The 14,597-nt window shown below is 42.1% G+C and overlaps 1 protein-coding gene across 7 annotated transcripts in view; it reads left to right on the top strand.

Moving 5' to 3' along the window:
• LOC122530898 (protein groucho) overlaps positions 1–14,597 on the top strand; it is a 131,051-nt gene that overhangs the window by 35,428 nt on the left and 81,026 nt on the right. For all 7 annotated transcript variants that reach the window (XM_043658287.1, XM_043658286.1, XM_043658281.1 and 4 more), the window contains exon 5: positions 12,694–12,738. In XM_043658287.1, coding sequence (XP_043514222.1) covers positions 12,694–12,738 — 45 coding nt within the window. The remainder of the gene's footprint in view (positions 1–12,693; positions 12,739–14,597) is intronic.

Below are 14,597 nucleotides of genomic sequence, written 5' to 3'. Positions count from 1 at the left end.
AAAAAAAAAAAAAAAAAAAAAAAAAAAAAGAGGGGAAAAACCGGAGGGGGGGGGGGGGGAGAAAAAGAAAAATGACGAGCCGGGGCGAGCGTGTGCGGCATGCGATGATCGATCCGAAAGCACGGAGCAGTTAGGCGACACGACTTCCATCGCAATCCCTCATCCCCCGGCTCGCGAGATCGTACGCCGATGTTAACTGTACGTTTGATCGTAATTGTCGCGAACTGTACCATCTCTGTAAACTGCTACACCGATGTGACACCGTGCAAGCAACCAAGCAGCAAGCTGGGCCGAGTGGTTGGAGAGGAGGAGGGGGAGGGAGGGGGCTTCGGCTTGGAGGCTGAAGGGTGAGGGTGAGGGGGTGTCAGTGGGAGTGGATAAGGGGTGGGGGGTTGGAGGTGACAGAGGGGTTGATGGGGGTTGGGAGTTGAGCCGGTAATCGATATCTCCAAAGTAAACGAAGAGAGGGAGCGAGAGAGAGGGACGAGGAGCCGAGTGACAGGCGGAGGGGGAGGGGGGTGAGCGAAAGAGAGAAAGATAGAGGGGAAAGGGGGTGGAGAGGTTCGGTTGGTAAAGGTAGAAAGGGACAGGACACGACACGACACGACACGACACGACACGACACGACACGACACGACACGACACGACACGACACGGAGAAGGACAGAGAGAGAGAGAGAGAGGCAGATGGCGAGGGTGGAACGACAGAGTGAAGGGAGAGGTGGATGGGCGAGAGACGGGGGGCGGCGGGGCGGGGAATTAGAGACAGAGAGAGAAATTGATGTCGAGGGTTTGTCAACTACCGACAAGTATTATATACGTACAGGCTGACGAGAGGGAGTATTGGTGTAACGTATGTACAGACTGCGAACGTGTCTCTGATATTCTAATTCCACCCTTGTGTATTCCGACCGACCACCTTTCCACCCCTTCTCCAACAATTCATCCTCCGCGATTTTCATTAGGGTAACGTGCCGCGTAAATCCGAGCGCCGCTTCAACTTTTTTCCTCCGCTCCCCTCCCTTCTCTATCTCACTCTTTCGCTCGTCGTCGTTCGTTTTCTTCCCCGTGTCTCTCTCTCTTCCCGTTACTCTCTTCTTTCCGCTACGCCACCCTACGGCAGCCTCGGTGCTCGCTCTTCCGTCCTTTTGAGGACTTCAGCGCACGGATCATTGCCTCGCGACACGTCCTTATCCACGGTGCCACCACCCTCCTCGAAATGCCGCGACTTGTTACGTTCGCGGATTTTTTTTTTTTCTTTTTTCCTTCGTTTTTCTTTTCCTTTCGTTAAACGACATTACCCATGAATTGCCGCGCGGATTACCACTGTCTGCGCGATAGATCGAACGCTTTGATTAGCGAGGCGAAAATCGGTCGGTGGTTGGACTCGCTGTTTGTAACCTACGATTGACAGTAATGATCTTGTTACAGTCTTTCGTTTGGTCAAAGTATCTTTCCCGAGTAGAGAGATGAGGGAGCTTTGTTTTTCCGTTCAGTTCCTCTTTTTTTTCTTTTTTTCTTTTTCTTTCTCGGCGTCGCACCCTCAGAAACGATCCCAGGTTTCGAAGAAGGTGGTATCGCCGAGGAATCCATTTATTTTTATCGCGCAGTAACTTCTCTCCCTCCGCCGCGCGCGCGTTGTTCCATTTTTATCGCGAAACGATGGAGTACCTACCGTTAAATTAATTCCCTGAAAAGTATCTGGCGGAGAGACGCCGGGGTCGTGCTCGCTCCGGATTTATTTCCTCGTTCCTCTTCATTTTATTTGACACTTTAGAAAAAGTTGTTAAATCGATAAGGAATTAATTCGATTTTTATTATGAAAGCGGAGCCGATCCGCGCGTCCGATGAAATGCGCGCGCGGCCACGCCGGCAAAGTTTCCAGGGGGGGAAAAGAGAGAAAAAAGGTGGGAGAAGGGCGCGGGAAAGACGGTGAAAAATATTCTTATGAAAGCAGTGGCTGCCGTGGGTGCGCGGCGGCACGTTTTTCACTCTTTAAAAACGCAGACTTCCCGATTACCCGCGTTTTCCCTCTCTTTTTCTCGCATATCCCTGCCAACTTCCCCCTTTTCTCTCTCTCTCTCTCTCTCTCTCTCTCTCTTTCTCCTTTCCTTCGTGCTCCTCCTCTCTTTATCTCTATCTCGTTTTTCCGCAGCGTAACAAATTAAACATAACCCACATCCTCCGGGCACGTTTCTTGATTACTTCTTGTTTTTCCCGTTTGCGTTCACCCGTCTGCTTCTTTTTACAGATTTTATTTCCGCCTTTGAAGTTTCCACCGTGCAATTTAGTGTTTTTGTTTTTCCAGCTCACCCCTTTTCACCGACGTTTACGAAGTTTCATAACGGTGCACCGACGTCCGCGTGGGGTTAACTGTTCTCACGAATTTACCCTCCCTCCTATTTTCTCCCCGGGCCGCGATACTTCTCATCTGGGTCTTTCTCCTTTCTCTTTCCTTTCTTTCTCTCTCTCTCTCTCTCTCTCTCTCTCCTTCCTCTTTTTCTTCTCTTTTCCTTTCTTTCTTTTTTTCACCGCCCGAGACCTTTTCCATTCCCCTTTTTTTCCCTTCTCTGTCTCTCTCTTTCTTTTACCATTCAAATTTCTTAACGCTGCCAACATCGTAGCCGTTCTCTCTCTCTCTCTCTCTCTCTCTCTCTCTCTCTCTCTCTCTCTGTTCGACTTTGGCGACTTCTGCCTTTACGCGTAGCTATCGATTTCACTTACGTCGACGCGCGTCCCTCTTACGATTCCATCACTACGTCCGAACAGCAGACAAGAATTAACTGCAGCAGCAAGTCAATTTCTTCTTTCCCTTCTCTCCTTTTTTTTCTTCCCCCCCCCTCCATTATATTCAAACTGATTCTTTTTTTTTTTTTTTTCGTCGTCTCTTGCTCAAAGGCAACGATCTCTTCCTCCACCTTGTTCCCGCGATTCTCGTCGCCGCGGTCGAGTTTGGCCGATTAATTATCCATTAATTGTACAGAGCGAGCGCGAGCTCTCTCGCGGAAAACATCGGGACGGGGTGATGGCATGAAAAAGTGAAGTAAAGGTGAGATAAAGGGGAGCGACAAGGTGGAAAGAAAGTGCGCGCCAAGAGGGGTTGTGAAAAAGAGAGAGAGAGAATGTACGATATATAGCAGAGAGTAAGGGGATGCTGGGAAAAGAGAGTAGGCGGCTCAATCACCCTAGCAAAGGCTCGCTACTAAAAGATCCATATCGAATAACCGGAGGGGGTGAAATTATCGGTACAACCCCTATTATTGAGTTCCGAACCACGTGAAAATAGAAAAGGAGAGGCTGCCAGATGAGATCGATAGCGATCCAACCCGCCGTGCCTCCCTCGGCCACCGACAGTTCCTCTTCATCCGATTATCGACTTGGCCCGGCCAACTCTTTTCTTCATGTTTCGGACTTTCCAACGAACCCAATATACGTTCCGCGATGCGGCCAAGAAGCATTTTATTACGTCGCGAATCGAATTAATTCCCATCCAGGATGTCGATAACGCGCAATTTACGATGGATTTCCACTCTCTCCCTCTCTCTCTCTCTCTCTCTCTCTCTCATTGTCTGTCATTGATAATCGCTTCGGAGGATACGATTTTTCTGTCTTCCGTGTGATTTACCGATCTACTCCGTGTTCTATCTATAAGGTGTTTCGAGAAGATCGGTCGAGAGTTTGGATGTGAATTTTGCACGTCGAGGTGAGGAAATAATTGACATACTGACACGTGTTTTTTTTTTTTTTTTTTTTTTTCCTTAATCTATCCGTAATTATATAAAGCTGAGAGTAATTATAATTCATTTTTATCCCCTCCTTTGCAATTAAAATACGTTAAATCTAGTTTACAGAAAATGTAGTACAGAGTATTCGAGTTTTTATTTTGTTCATTTTATAAAATGAAAATAATTTTACCGTTGCCATTCTTTTTCGAAATGAAAAAAATTTTCAATCTCCGCGTGTATTTTCGTCACTCTGGGTGACAATTTGGACTAAAGTTAAATCACGTTGTAAGAAAACGACATATCAAACGATATTTGTTCTTCTTTTTGCCTTTCTTCGAGCGAAAGCTGTTGGAAAAAATCCTGCCTCCCGCTGCATCTCGAATTCAGTTTCTTCGTCATCAACAACATACGTCGGAAACGTACGTAATCTAATTGTTTCCTTGTACGCGGAACTCTCGTCAATCTCAATCCTCTGTCCGATCATCATTTTTAGACACCCTGTGCACAGTCTGCCCGCCGATGAGACGTGCAGCCGCGAAATTAAAAATAAATTTGATCCGCGTACGATTAACTCGGCGGAGAGGCGATTTGTTAATTCCTATTTGAACGTCCTATTACGAACGGACGTGGAATAAGTTATATTTGATCCGGGCGCCGTTCTTTTTCCACGGGGAGAATACTCTTCTCGTATCATCTCCCGTCGAGCTCCGTATAATACGGAGCCGGCAAGTTAATTGATTGCGTTCATTTAAAATTCATCCCCCTACCGGCGGATGATCATTCTCGTTAATAATTGATCGCCTTCGATTAAACGTGCATCGTGCATCGAGCTATTATCAAGTCGTTTGGCGTATTTTGAAATTTCTTCGCGCACGCGTGTGTCTTTCTCATCCTCTCGCTCTCAGCCAGTCAACAAGTTTCGCTGAATTAATTTGAACGTTCACCAACAACAAGTGGGATAGTTCGCTGATAGGTGAAGGATTACTCAGTGAAGAACTTGGCTAATGATAGGTTTTGTGTTCGCGAATGTCTCGAAGATAATTGGTCAGAAATACAATACCGTATGATGACAAATTGCAACGATATATAGAAAGAGAAAATGGGACCGAAAAAAGGAGAAAGACAGTTAAGTTCACTTGCTGGCGAATTCATAATAACAAGGATCAGACTTTCGATATATTCGAAAAAGAAGGTATGAAGTTTCGATCGATTCTCTTATGATCTTCGGAATTTTATCTCGGTTTTTTTTTTTTTTTTTTTTTTTTTTTTTAATTGGAGCAGTCGCGTAGACGTAACACAGTCGTTTCCTTTTGTTGCAGTTTTCGACTTAAATTTTTGTTTTAGGCGTTAAATTTAGACGCCATTCTCTTTTATCAGAGCGACGTAAAAGATAAAGGAAATATAAATGCTTTGGTTAATTGTCGAAATTGGATGTAATCTCTTGCCCACGCACGTTAAGAATTTTTTGCTCCAGAATTGTAATATTTTCGTAGCTTTCAATATATTTAAGTAAAACAAAATAGGCAAAACAAATAATAAAATTTATTACTTCTCAATAATTTCTAGCGATATCATATCGACGAGTTTCAAAAAGAAAACGATGGTTTCGTCCGCAAATCATTTGCCAGCGCAAGTGGTTGGAAACGATTAAATTATCGCGAAAATCAAGAGCAAGAAACTACACGTGATCAACGGCATAATGATTCCACGTGACAATTGGCCAACGTAACACGTTTTTCGTAATCAACCAGCAATTGATCTCAATTTTCAAATTTCTTGCCGCTACTGTCAACCCCTCGCGAACAGAATACCAATTTTCATTTAATTTTTTTCTACCAATCAGTTCCACCTTGGCAACGTCCAGCCAAGCGACAATGCGATTAGAACGCTCGCAACAGGGAGATCCAATATCGAAAAAACGGAGCAGCACGTGTCGCGTTCCACTTACTATTAGCCATCGCTTGTATAATAATCGTAACCATTCGCGTGTTGTCGATCTACTTAGATAATGGACGTCGAGAGAGGACGGAAGCATCGAGCTCACCGGCGAAATTGATATTACGACGAAGAGAGAGCGAGAGAGGGGATGGACGCGGTTCGTGCAAAACACGCGGAGAGAATCGGTCTCTCCCGTCTTGTTATAGCATCGCCGCGGCGGTCTTTCATCGTGATTATCGGCTGCATTATTAAGTCGGTGTATTTCCGTGGCCCGATGTTATCGATCTCTCCCTCGAGTAGTATCTGTCGACCTACGTGTATGCTTTCTCTCGATGGCCGTAGCCAACCTCTCCCCTCCCCCTCCCCCTCCCCCCTCCCCACCCCCGCCACCCGTTTCACCCCCTGAAGCCATTCGTCCCGGAACGAGGGGCTAAAGGCGGACACGCAGCGCTAAGCGACAGCCACTAACCGATTTACGATCGCGCAAGCGCGCTCCGCGAATCGTATGATACGATGCACTTTAGCGGAACACCGACCAGGACCCCAACCCTACTCCTCTTCCCCCCCCCCCGAGGGGAGGGGGTGGCGGAGGGTGCCAGCCTTTGGACGTGACTCTTCCTTTCTCTCCGTGCTTACCGGCTTACCTCTGTTTCAACGTACCTGCGGATTATCACTTTTGACTTATGCCCGCCCGGTGTTTACGAATTCAACCACTTGCGCCGGCAGCTGATTGCGGACCATAACGAGCGACCAAACCCCGTGTACAATATGATTCGTCGGCTTTCTTTGTTTCTTCTGTACTCGCCGGTGTGACATTGCTGGATAGAAATTATCGAGAAGTAATAAATTTGTTGTTCGTTGTTGTCTGGGTTATACTTAAATGTACTTAAAACTGGAGGAGATATCGCAAATTTTTGGGGGAAAAAGTTCTCGACGTGCGTGGCACGTCATTCCAGCGCAAGAGGTTAACCCGGTTGCGCTGGCAACTGATTGCGGACCATAACGAGCGACCAAGTCCGTATACAATATGATTCGTTGCTTTCTTTGTTTCTTTTGTACTCGTCGGTGTGACATTGCTGGATAGAAATTATTGAGAGGTAATAAATTTGTTGTTCGTTGTTGTCTGGGTTATACTTAAATATACTTAAAACTGAGGAAATATCGCAATTTTGGGGGGAAAAAGTTCTCGACGTCGCTTTCTTTTTCTTTTGTACTCGTCGGTATGACATTGCTGGATAGAAATTATCGAGAAGTAATAAATTTGTTGTTCGTTGTTGTCTGGGTTATACTTAAATGTACTTAAAACTGGAGGAGATATCGCAAATTTTTGGGGGAAAAAGTTCTCGACGTGCGTGGCACGTCATTCCAGCGCAAGAGGTTAACCCACTTGCGTTGGCAACTGATTGCGGACCATAACGAGCGACCAAATCCGTATACAATATGATTCGTTGCTTTCTTTGTTTCTTTTGTACTCGTCGGTGTGACATTGCTGGATAGAAATTATTGAGAGGTAATAAATTTGTTGTTCGTTGTTGTCTGGGTTATACTTAAATATACTTAAAACTGAGGAAATATCGCAATTTTGGGGGGAAAAAGTTCTCGACGTCGCTTTCTTTTTCTTTTGTACTCGTCGGTATGACATTGCTGGATAGAAATTATTGAGAAGTAATAAATTTGTTGTTCGTTGTTGCCTGGGTTATACTTAAATGTACTTAAAACTGAGGAGATATCGCAATTTTTGGGGGAAAAAATTCTCGACTTGCGTGGCACGTCGTTCCAGCGCAAGAAGTTAAACGTTGTTTGCACGATTTGTCTCGATATGGATGAATGATTCGCATCGTACACGGTTCTTCGAGTCAGAAATGAAGATTCTTGAAATCGGAAATCGGAATTCTGCAATTTGTTGCAATTATGCTCCTCATTGTATGTATCACAAGGAAGATTCGTCAATGATAGAATTTGGTGACAGAAGTTTGATAGAATCTTTTTTCATTATCGCTAGAATCGTCAAAGTGGACAAACGCCCAAGAAAGATTCGAGGAATTCTAGTTTATAAATATATATACTTTCTTCATCAATGGATCTTTGGCATCGTAATCTTGCAGTCTATATTTATACACGGGAGACCAATATTGATCACATTTATATTATATTACGTCTTAAAAGAACAGGAAAATACTGTTTATTGTATTTTATAAAAGACAATGAAGGAAAGAAAGGATCAAAGAGATAGAGAGAGAAAAAAAAACGAAGGAATGAACGAAGAACACATGCAGAATACAAATAAATAAATAAATAAAAAAAAAAAAAATACAAATAAAGAACTAAAGAGTAAAGAATGAGAAAAAAAAATGAAATAGAAATCTATTATATACATTACAATTTAAAAAAAAGAAAAAACATTCTTAAGTCCAAATGTTTTAAAAAAAAAGGTCTATAGTACTTTCACAAAGCGCACGGTCTTAAATTAATTGTGTAACAAGTATAAATTGGTGAATTTGCATATCAGTGTACAAGTCAACTTACTCGTTTTACGTTTTACGTACCTTTATTCACGAGCGTTTTTTACGAGCGTGCTATAACGCGTCACGGAGGAATCATCGTGTCTGTTCTGTAACGTGTCCCACAGTGGGGTGGTTGCTACCCAAGTGACTTCAGCTGCTAAACCAATTTACGATCAGACGGCCGTACCCACGAATTGTATGCAGTTAACCCAATTGAAGGCGGTTCGAGTTCCAATGAAATCTTCGCCGTGAGTTTATTCGTCGTCCTCCTCCTGAAAAAACACTCCTCTTCCTTCCTGTCTTTATACCTGAAAATTATCGGATTGTTGGATATAAGAAGGACCGTCAGCGAGAGTCAACTTATGCAAAAATCTATCAACCCTCGATGTGACGAAAAATTAATTGAACACAGAATTTTATACACGGATCTCAGAATTTTATAATTTGAAATTTAGAACAACTCTTACGTTGTACAGTTGTTAAAAATTGTTGCAGTGTCATAGTTCCAGTCTAGATTTGTCTACTCACTATACTATACTATTAATAAAGCTTCTCTTGTTTTTTTTTTTAATTAAATCTTCGAACGAGATGTACTCTGAGGATTGGTGGTAGCTTTCTGTACAATTTGGCCTATTTAAAAATAAATTAATATTTCTTATTTTGTACACTTCTGGTGTAAAATTTACAAATGTTTGCAAGCTATTGAAAAAAAAAGAAAAAAAAATTGAAATTTTTCGCGTTTGCGAGTCGCGAAATTTCGAGGTGAGGAAACTTTCTCCTGTCCAAGAGCGAGGCAATTGTCACCTGCTGAGTGTTCCTTGAAATTGTTACAGCGAAGATTAGGTCTTGGATTGTTTATTTTAGCCACCAAAGTCTAGGACGTAAAATATTAGGGTGGATTATGTTTGTGTGCGAGAGACGAACGTTTCGAGGATGCATGTCGCCAGGGAATTAGAGAGAATCGAGACGCTCGAGAGTGAAGATCTAGAGAGAGAATCGAGTGAAGACTTACATAGAGAGTAGCGAGTTGCAAAAATTTAAATAATTTTTCTCATCGCCATATTGAAACTTTCTTTTATCAAATTGAAATTGTTAATTTCGTGTAATTCTTCCACAAATGTAATTTCAACGAATGCAATAGCATATTCTATAAGATTTCAATATTTTTGAACACTTTCAAACACTTCCGTTCGATCGAAAACTGTTTGCCAGGTATAGGTAGTGAAGCGAGATTCTTCGCGATATTAAAGAATTTCGTATTTCTTCTCAATAGTTATATCAGACACATGTATAATACTACACATACAATATTTAATTGGAAAAGGAGCCAAGTGTGTCTCGTGGCTTTTCTTCTAACTTTCTTCCAACGAAACAATTAACGTTCGTTTAACGATTCGACGGTCTGAAGATTGGCCGATTGGCGTCACACGACGAAACGAAAGCAAGTTTTTCGCAGACAGCACGGAACGATGAAACCTTAGCTCGATCGATCGTGTCGCGGCAGAGAAACACAGGGTAATTTATTCGGTCGTTGGCGTCGTCGATAATCAATTTTAACCCTCAACCGGTGGGGTGAAATGCTTGTTACATAACTAGCCGGCTGAAGTTAATTTGCCCTCCATTACAAAGCACGTTGGAATATGCCCGATTTATCTGATTAAATACGCAACTGCAGCTTGACGCGGATTAAGTTGTTATAAAAGCGTCGGCTGGTGAAGCTCGATGAGCTGAAAGTATTCGGCAAATCGTGAATTAATTTTATCGCTGTTGTTCGTGAATCGTGCTCGAATGATTCGCGTTATTTATTTTTCGAGCGAAAAGGAATTCGAACGATGAGACGATTAGATTAATTTTTGATACATATAGCGGAACAGGGTCAATGTCGAAGAGATTGACTTCTTATTTTGGACAAGTAACGATGGTTGTTGAATTTATGAAATATGCATAAAGTGTGGTATAACCAGTATAACTAATAAATATAAATATACAAGTGATATAAATAATGAAATGAAACAATGAGACCAAGGATTGCTGGCTGTAAACAAGTGTCTAAAGATCGTAACTTTGGAAAAAATTGTAATTTGCGGTTAAGTTCGAGCGATGCAATAGTTTCTTAAAACTTCAGAGACGGAAACAGATTCACCGATTTTATCAGCACGACAATTAAATTACATTAACACGCCCATAATCGCAACAAGATTTCTTCGTCGTGATTATTCGATCCTCCAATATTTCCAAGAGCTTCCGTGTAAAATTTCAAACAGTTTAACCACGTTTAACTGAAGTGAAATAACAAGCCGAGAACAAAAAAAAAAAAAACATCTTAACACATTCAAGACTGATGAGAACTGCAGAGTTTTCGCGTTTAAAAAAGTCTCTCTCTATCGTAGCATTAATTTCGAAGCGATATTAAAACCATAACAATGAATTAAAAGTGAACTCGCGTAATGACACGTCGATACGAAAAAAAGAAAAAAACGTGTAGAAAAAGGAAAGTTTATCTCCTCTGCCGTGAGGTTGAAAAGTGAATGATAAGAATATCGATGGCTTTGATACCAGCCGATTATCGAGGTTTAATTAACCACGTTGCGCTGGCAACTGATTGCGGACCATAACGAGTGACCAAACCATCGCTTTCTTTTCGAACTCGTCGGCACGATATCTACTGGATAGAAATTATTGAGAAGTAATAAATTTATTATTTGTTTCGCCGATTTTTGGTTTACTTAAATATACTTGAAACTGAGAAAAATATTGCAATTTTGGAACAAAAAAAATTCTCGACGTGGGTCGCGTTAAAAGAGGTTAAATCTGGCCAGCAGCTCGGACTTCCCCTTCTTATAATTTGCTGATAATTATAACGAACGTATACATTTAGTGTTGCATGATATAGTATAATATTTATAGTATAATATTTGAATAAGACTAGAATGAAAGCTATAACAACGACGTAAGAAGAACAAAAGTATTGTCTGAAGAAGGAATTTCTGAAGACAGTCCTGAGTCAATTGACACTCATTGGAACAATTCATATAAACTAGACTTCTTATCGCTTCTTACAAAAGTTTAAAAAATGGCGGAGTTATATTGAAACCGTGTGTGAAACTATCGTTAACTCTTGTACATTATACTCTATGCAAACCGGCAATGCATGTCGACGATAGCTTCAAATTATATATATATATATATATATATATATATATATATATATATATATATATATAGAATCACATGTTGGAAAGATACAGTTAACAAAATCTCGTGTCGAATACCTACATTTGAATGATTATTTCCAATGTTGTGTCATTTTGTTTGATGCGACAATGCTTCGTAAATAAATTGCTAAAGGGTTAACCACGTTGACCTGGCAACTGATTGCGGACCATAACGAGTGACCAAACCCAAGTATACAATAATTCGTTTTCTTTTCGAACTCATCGGTATCGCTGGACAGAAATTATCGAGAAGTAATAAATTTATTACTTGTTTTGCCTATTATTTGTTTTACTTAAATATACTTGACACCGAGGAAATATTGCAATTTTGGTACAGAAAATTCTCGACGTCGTTCCAGCGCCAATAGGTTAAGGCCAATATTCGAAACTCTGTCGCGAAAGTGGTTCTTCTCGTGTTCTCGGGGGTCAATTCGAACGTTGGACAGCGTGCGAGGGACAGAATTGGTTGGTTGATCCGGCTCGTTCCGGCGAGGAGAAACGTTGTAATGATCTTTTCTTCTGTACGGGCTCTCTGCAACGGGCGGAGAAAGGATCGAAAGGGAGTGAGAAGGGAGGGGAACAGTACGGCGGTTCTCGTTTCGCCGAGATTTACGGAGAAGCCTGTTGTATTTATTAAAAGTTTTGTACCCGGGCCGGTTACCAGAGCCGGTGCTCCTCGTGAAAACTCTAGAACGTTTGAAACGATATTGTAAAGAAACGGAAGTTAAGTATCGCTAATGAAAGAAACGACAGGGCTGACGTCGTCGGGGTTTGGAACTCCGGGCCTCTGCTAACCAGCAGGACTATTGAACCGGTCGACAGGATTTATTGTAAATTTGCTTTTACACGGTTTTGATCGCGAGGAGTTTCCGTCGGGTATTCGATCGTTAGTGAAAATATGGCAACTCGTTCCTGTGGTTTGTGTACATGAAATGTGTATCTAATAATACGCGAAATGCCGGCGGTCATTATTCATTCGACAATTTTACGTTGATTTAAGCTCATGAATATACGATGTGCGATTCGTACGAAAGATGTGAAACCGGTTGTTAAATATTCAAACTTCAAAATATGGCCGTTTAGAATTTAGTCGAATTCTTTTTTTTTTTATAGCTGTTATATTGTTACACAGTGGGTGTAATCAAGCCACTATTTAGATTGACAAGTATACTCTTATTATGGAAAATTAAAGAAAACCCGATTCCTGGTTTCTTGCAATCGTAGCTTGATCAAAACTTACGCAAAAAAAAAAAAAAAAAAAAAAAAAAAGAGAAAGGTACTAAAACATCTCCTTTCCTTCTTCTGTTACAGTACTACGAAATGTCTTACGGCCTAAACGTGGAGATGCACAAGCAGGTAAGCTCGAAGAATACAATTTCTGTCGATTAGACTTTATCACTAGTGTACATGCTCCCCGAGTGGCGAGTGGGTGGGAAGCTCTGTATTTCCGACGAAAGGTAGCCAAAGACGGTATATACACGGAGAGAAAAGTTGCACCCCGGCCATCCTCTTTTCAACGAAGTTTTCCGGCCAAGGGAGAGAAAGAGAGAGAGAGAGAGTGAGGGAGAGTGAAGGAGAGGGTGAGTGAGAAACGTTAAGCCGGCAGCCAGCCGCTTAAAGAATGTCGGCCTGATTTCTATCGCGCTCACCGCCGCGGCAACCAGGGGGTGGAGGGGGGGGAAGGTAGGGGGTAGGAGTTTAAGGATCAAAAGATTTCTCGTTAATTAAGTTGGGAATATGTCGGCCGATGCCGACGGTGTCTAACGGCCGCTCGGTAGTCACCGGCCGCAAAAACGAAAAGGGGGGTTGACGCCGCATCTGGCCCGGGAAATCGTGTAATTTCGGCTAATTAGGGGAAACACTGGGCCACATCCCCCTTCTGTCAGCAATTTTCTTAAAAGCGACTGCCGACCCCTCGTTTCATACGAACTACCTCTAGACTTCTCTCTCTCTCTCTCTCTCTCTCTCTCTCTCTCTCTCTCTCTCTCTCTCTCTCTCTTCCTCTACGCAGATGGGTGGGGACAGGGAAGAGAGTTCTAAACTCCGAAACAACCCTCCCTGACACGACGAGCTGATATTCATTAGCATTAGCGGCCGATCATTTCTCACCCTTGTACCCAGGGGCGTTGCTTAATGGGGTGCAAGCTTGGGGACAAGAGGGGCAGGGATGGCGGAGCGTCGTCGAATAGGCCGGTCCACCATTAAATCGGCGCGAAATTGCGTCCGGTGGCTCAAGTGGTAAACTAGTTAGCTTAGGATGCTTTATGGCCGCGTTGTTATTGCCGTGTACGATTTGCGCTTCGAATTGATACGTAACCCTTAAAACGTGTACCGGTTAATCGACTCGTTCCGACCGTCGGTGTTTAACCGTCTGCCGCTCGATCCGTGCCGGTAGATCCGATCTTGTTAGCGTTGCACCGGAGGAATCTGTTCCGAATCTATCCTCCACTGTTTGAACAGGCTTGATTCCACCGTGATGACGTACGGGGAACTGATCGGGTAGCTGATCAGCGATAGATTGTTAAAAAGTGATTTGTGCGCCTTGGCACAAACGATACTTTTCTTGTCGGAACACTCTTTTCGACCAAACGAAACTGTTTTGTTTCTGACTTGATGGTCTCAATGATAATAGTGTCATTCGCTGGGCACAAGTTATTTTTTTTATGGGAAGTAACTCGCATTGTGATTGGCTTCTAAGTATGCCTCGTATGTACGAAGTATCTTACAAGTTTCTGTATTTTCGGAATTATTTTCAATTTTCAATTTTATATTTTATATTTTAAAATTTTATTAAATTTTATATTTTAATTATTGGACTATAGATGTTTATGTGTATTTGGAGGAGTTCAAATCGACAACAAGCGAATTTTCGAATTGTCTGATTCAGAAATTTTTAATTGAACTCGGTTCTTGTTATTAACCCCCGGAGAATATGAAACTTAAATACAAAATACAATATCATCTATGATTAACGTAATAATTATGACGTTTGATAAGTAGATACTTGGTAAATAAATTGGACCAATGATCTGCATAATCATAATGCAGCAGAGCTTTACATAGACTTCGTTCGTTTCGAATCAAGTTTCAATCAACGCTCGATAACTCTTGCTATATAGCGTTGAATCCACTTGTTTGAATCTGAGCTCGTGTCAAAAATGAACGTGCGAAAAAATTACTGGCAGACGTTGAGAATCCAATTGTACGAACTATTT

The sequence above is a fragment of the Frieseomelitta varia genome, unplaced genomic scaffold, assembly GCF_011392965.1.
Source record: "Frieseomelitta varia isolate USP_RPSP 00005682 unplaced genomic scaffold, Fvar_1.2 scaffold_363, whole genome shotgun sequence".
Classification (NCBI taxonomy): domain Eukaryota; kingdom Metazoa; phylum Arthropoda; class Insecta; order Hymenoptera; family Apidae; genus Frieseomelitta; species Frieseomelitta varia.
This window is presented reverse-complemented; position numbering and strand designations above follow the sequence as displayed.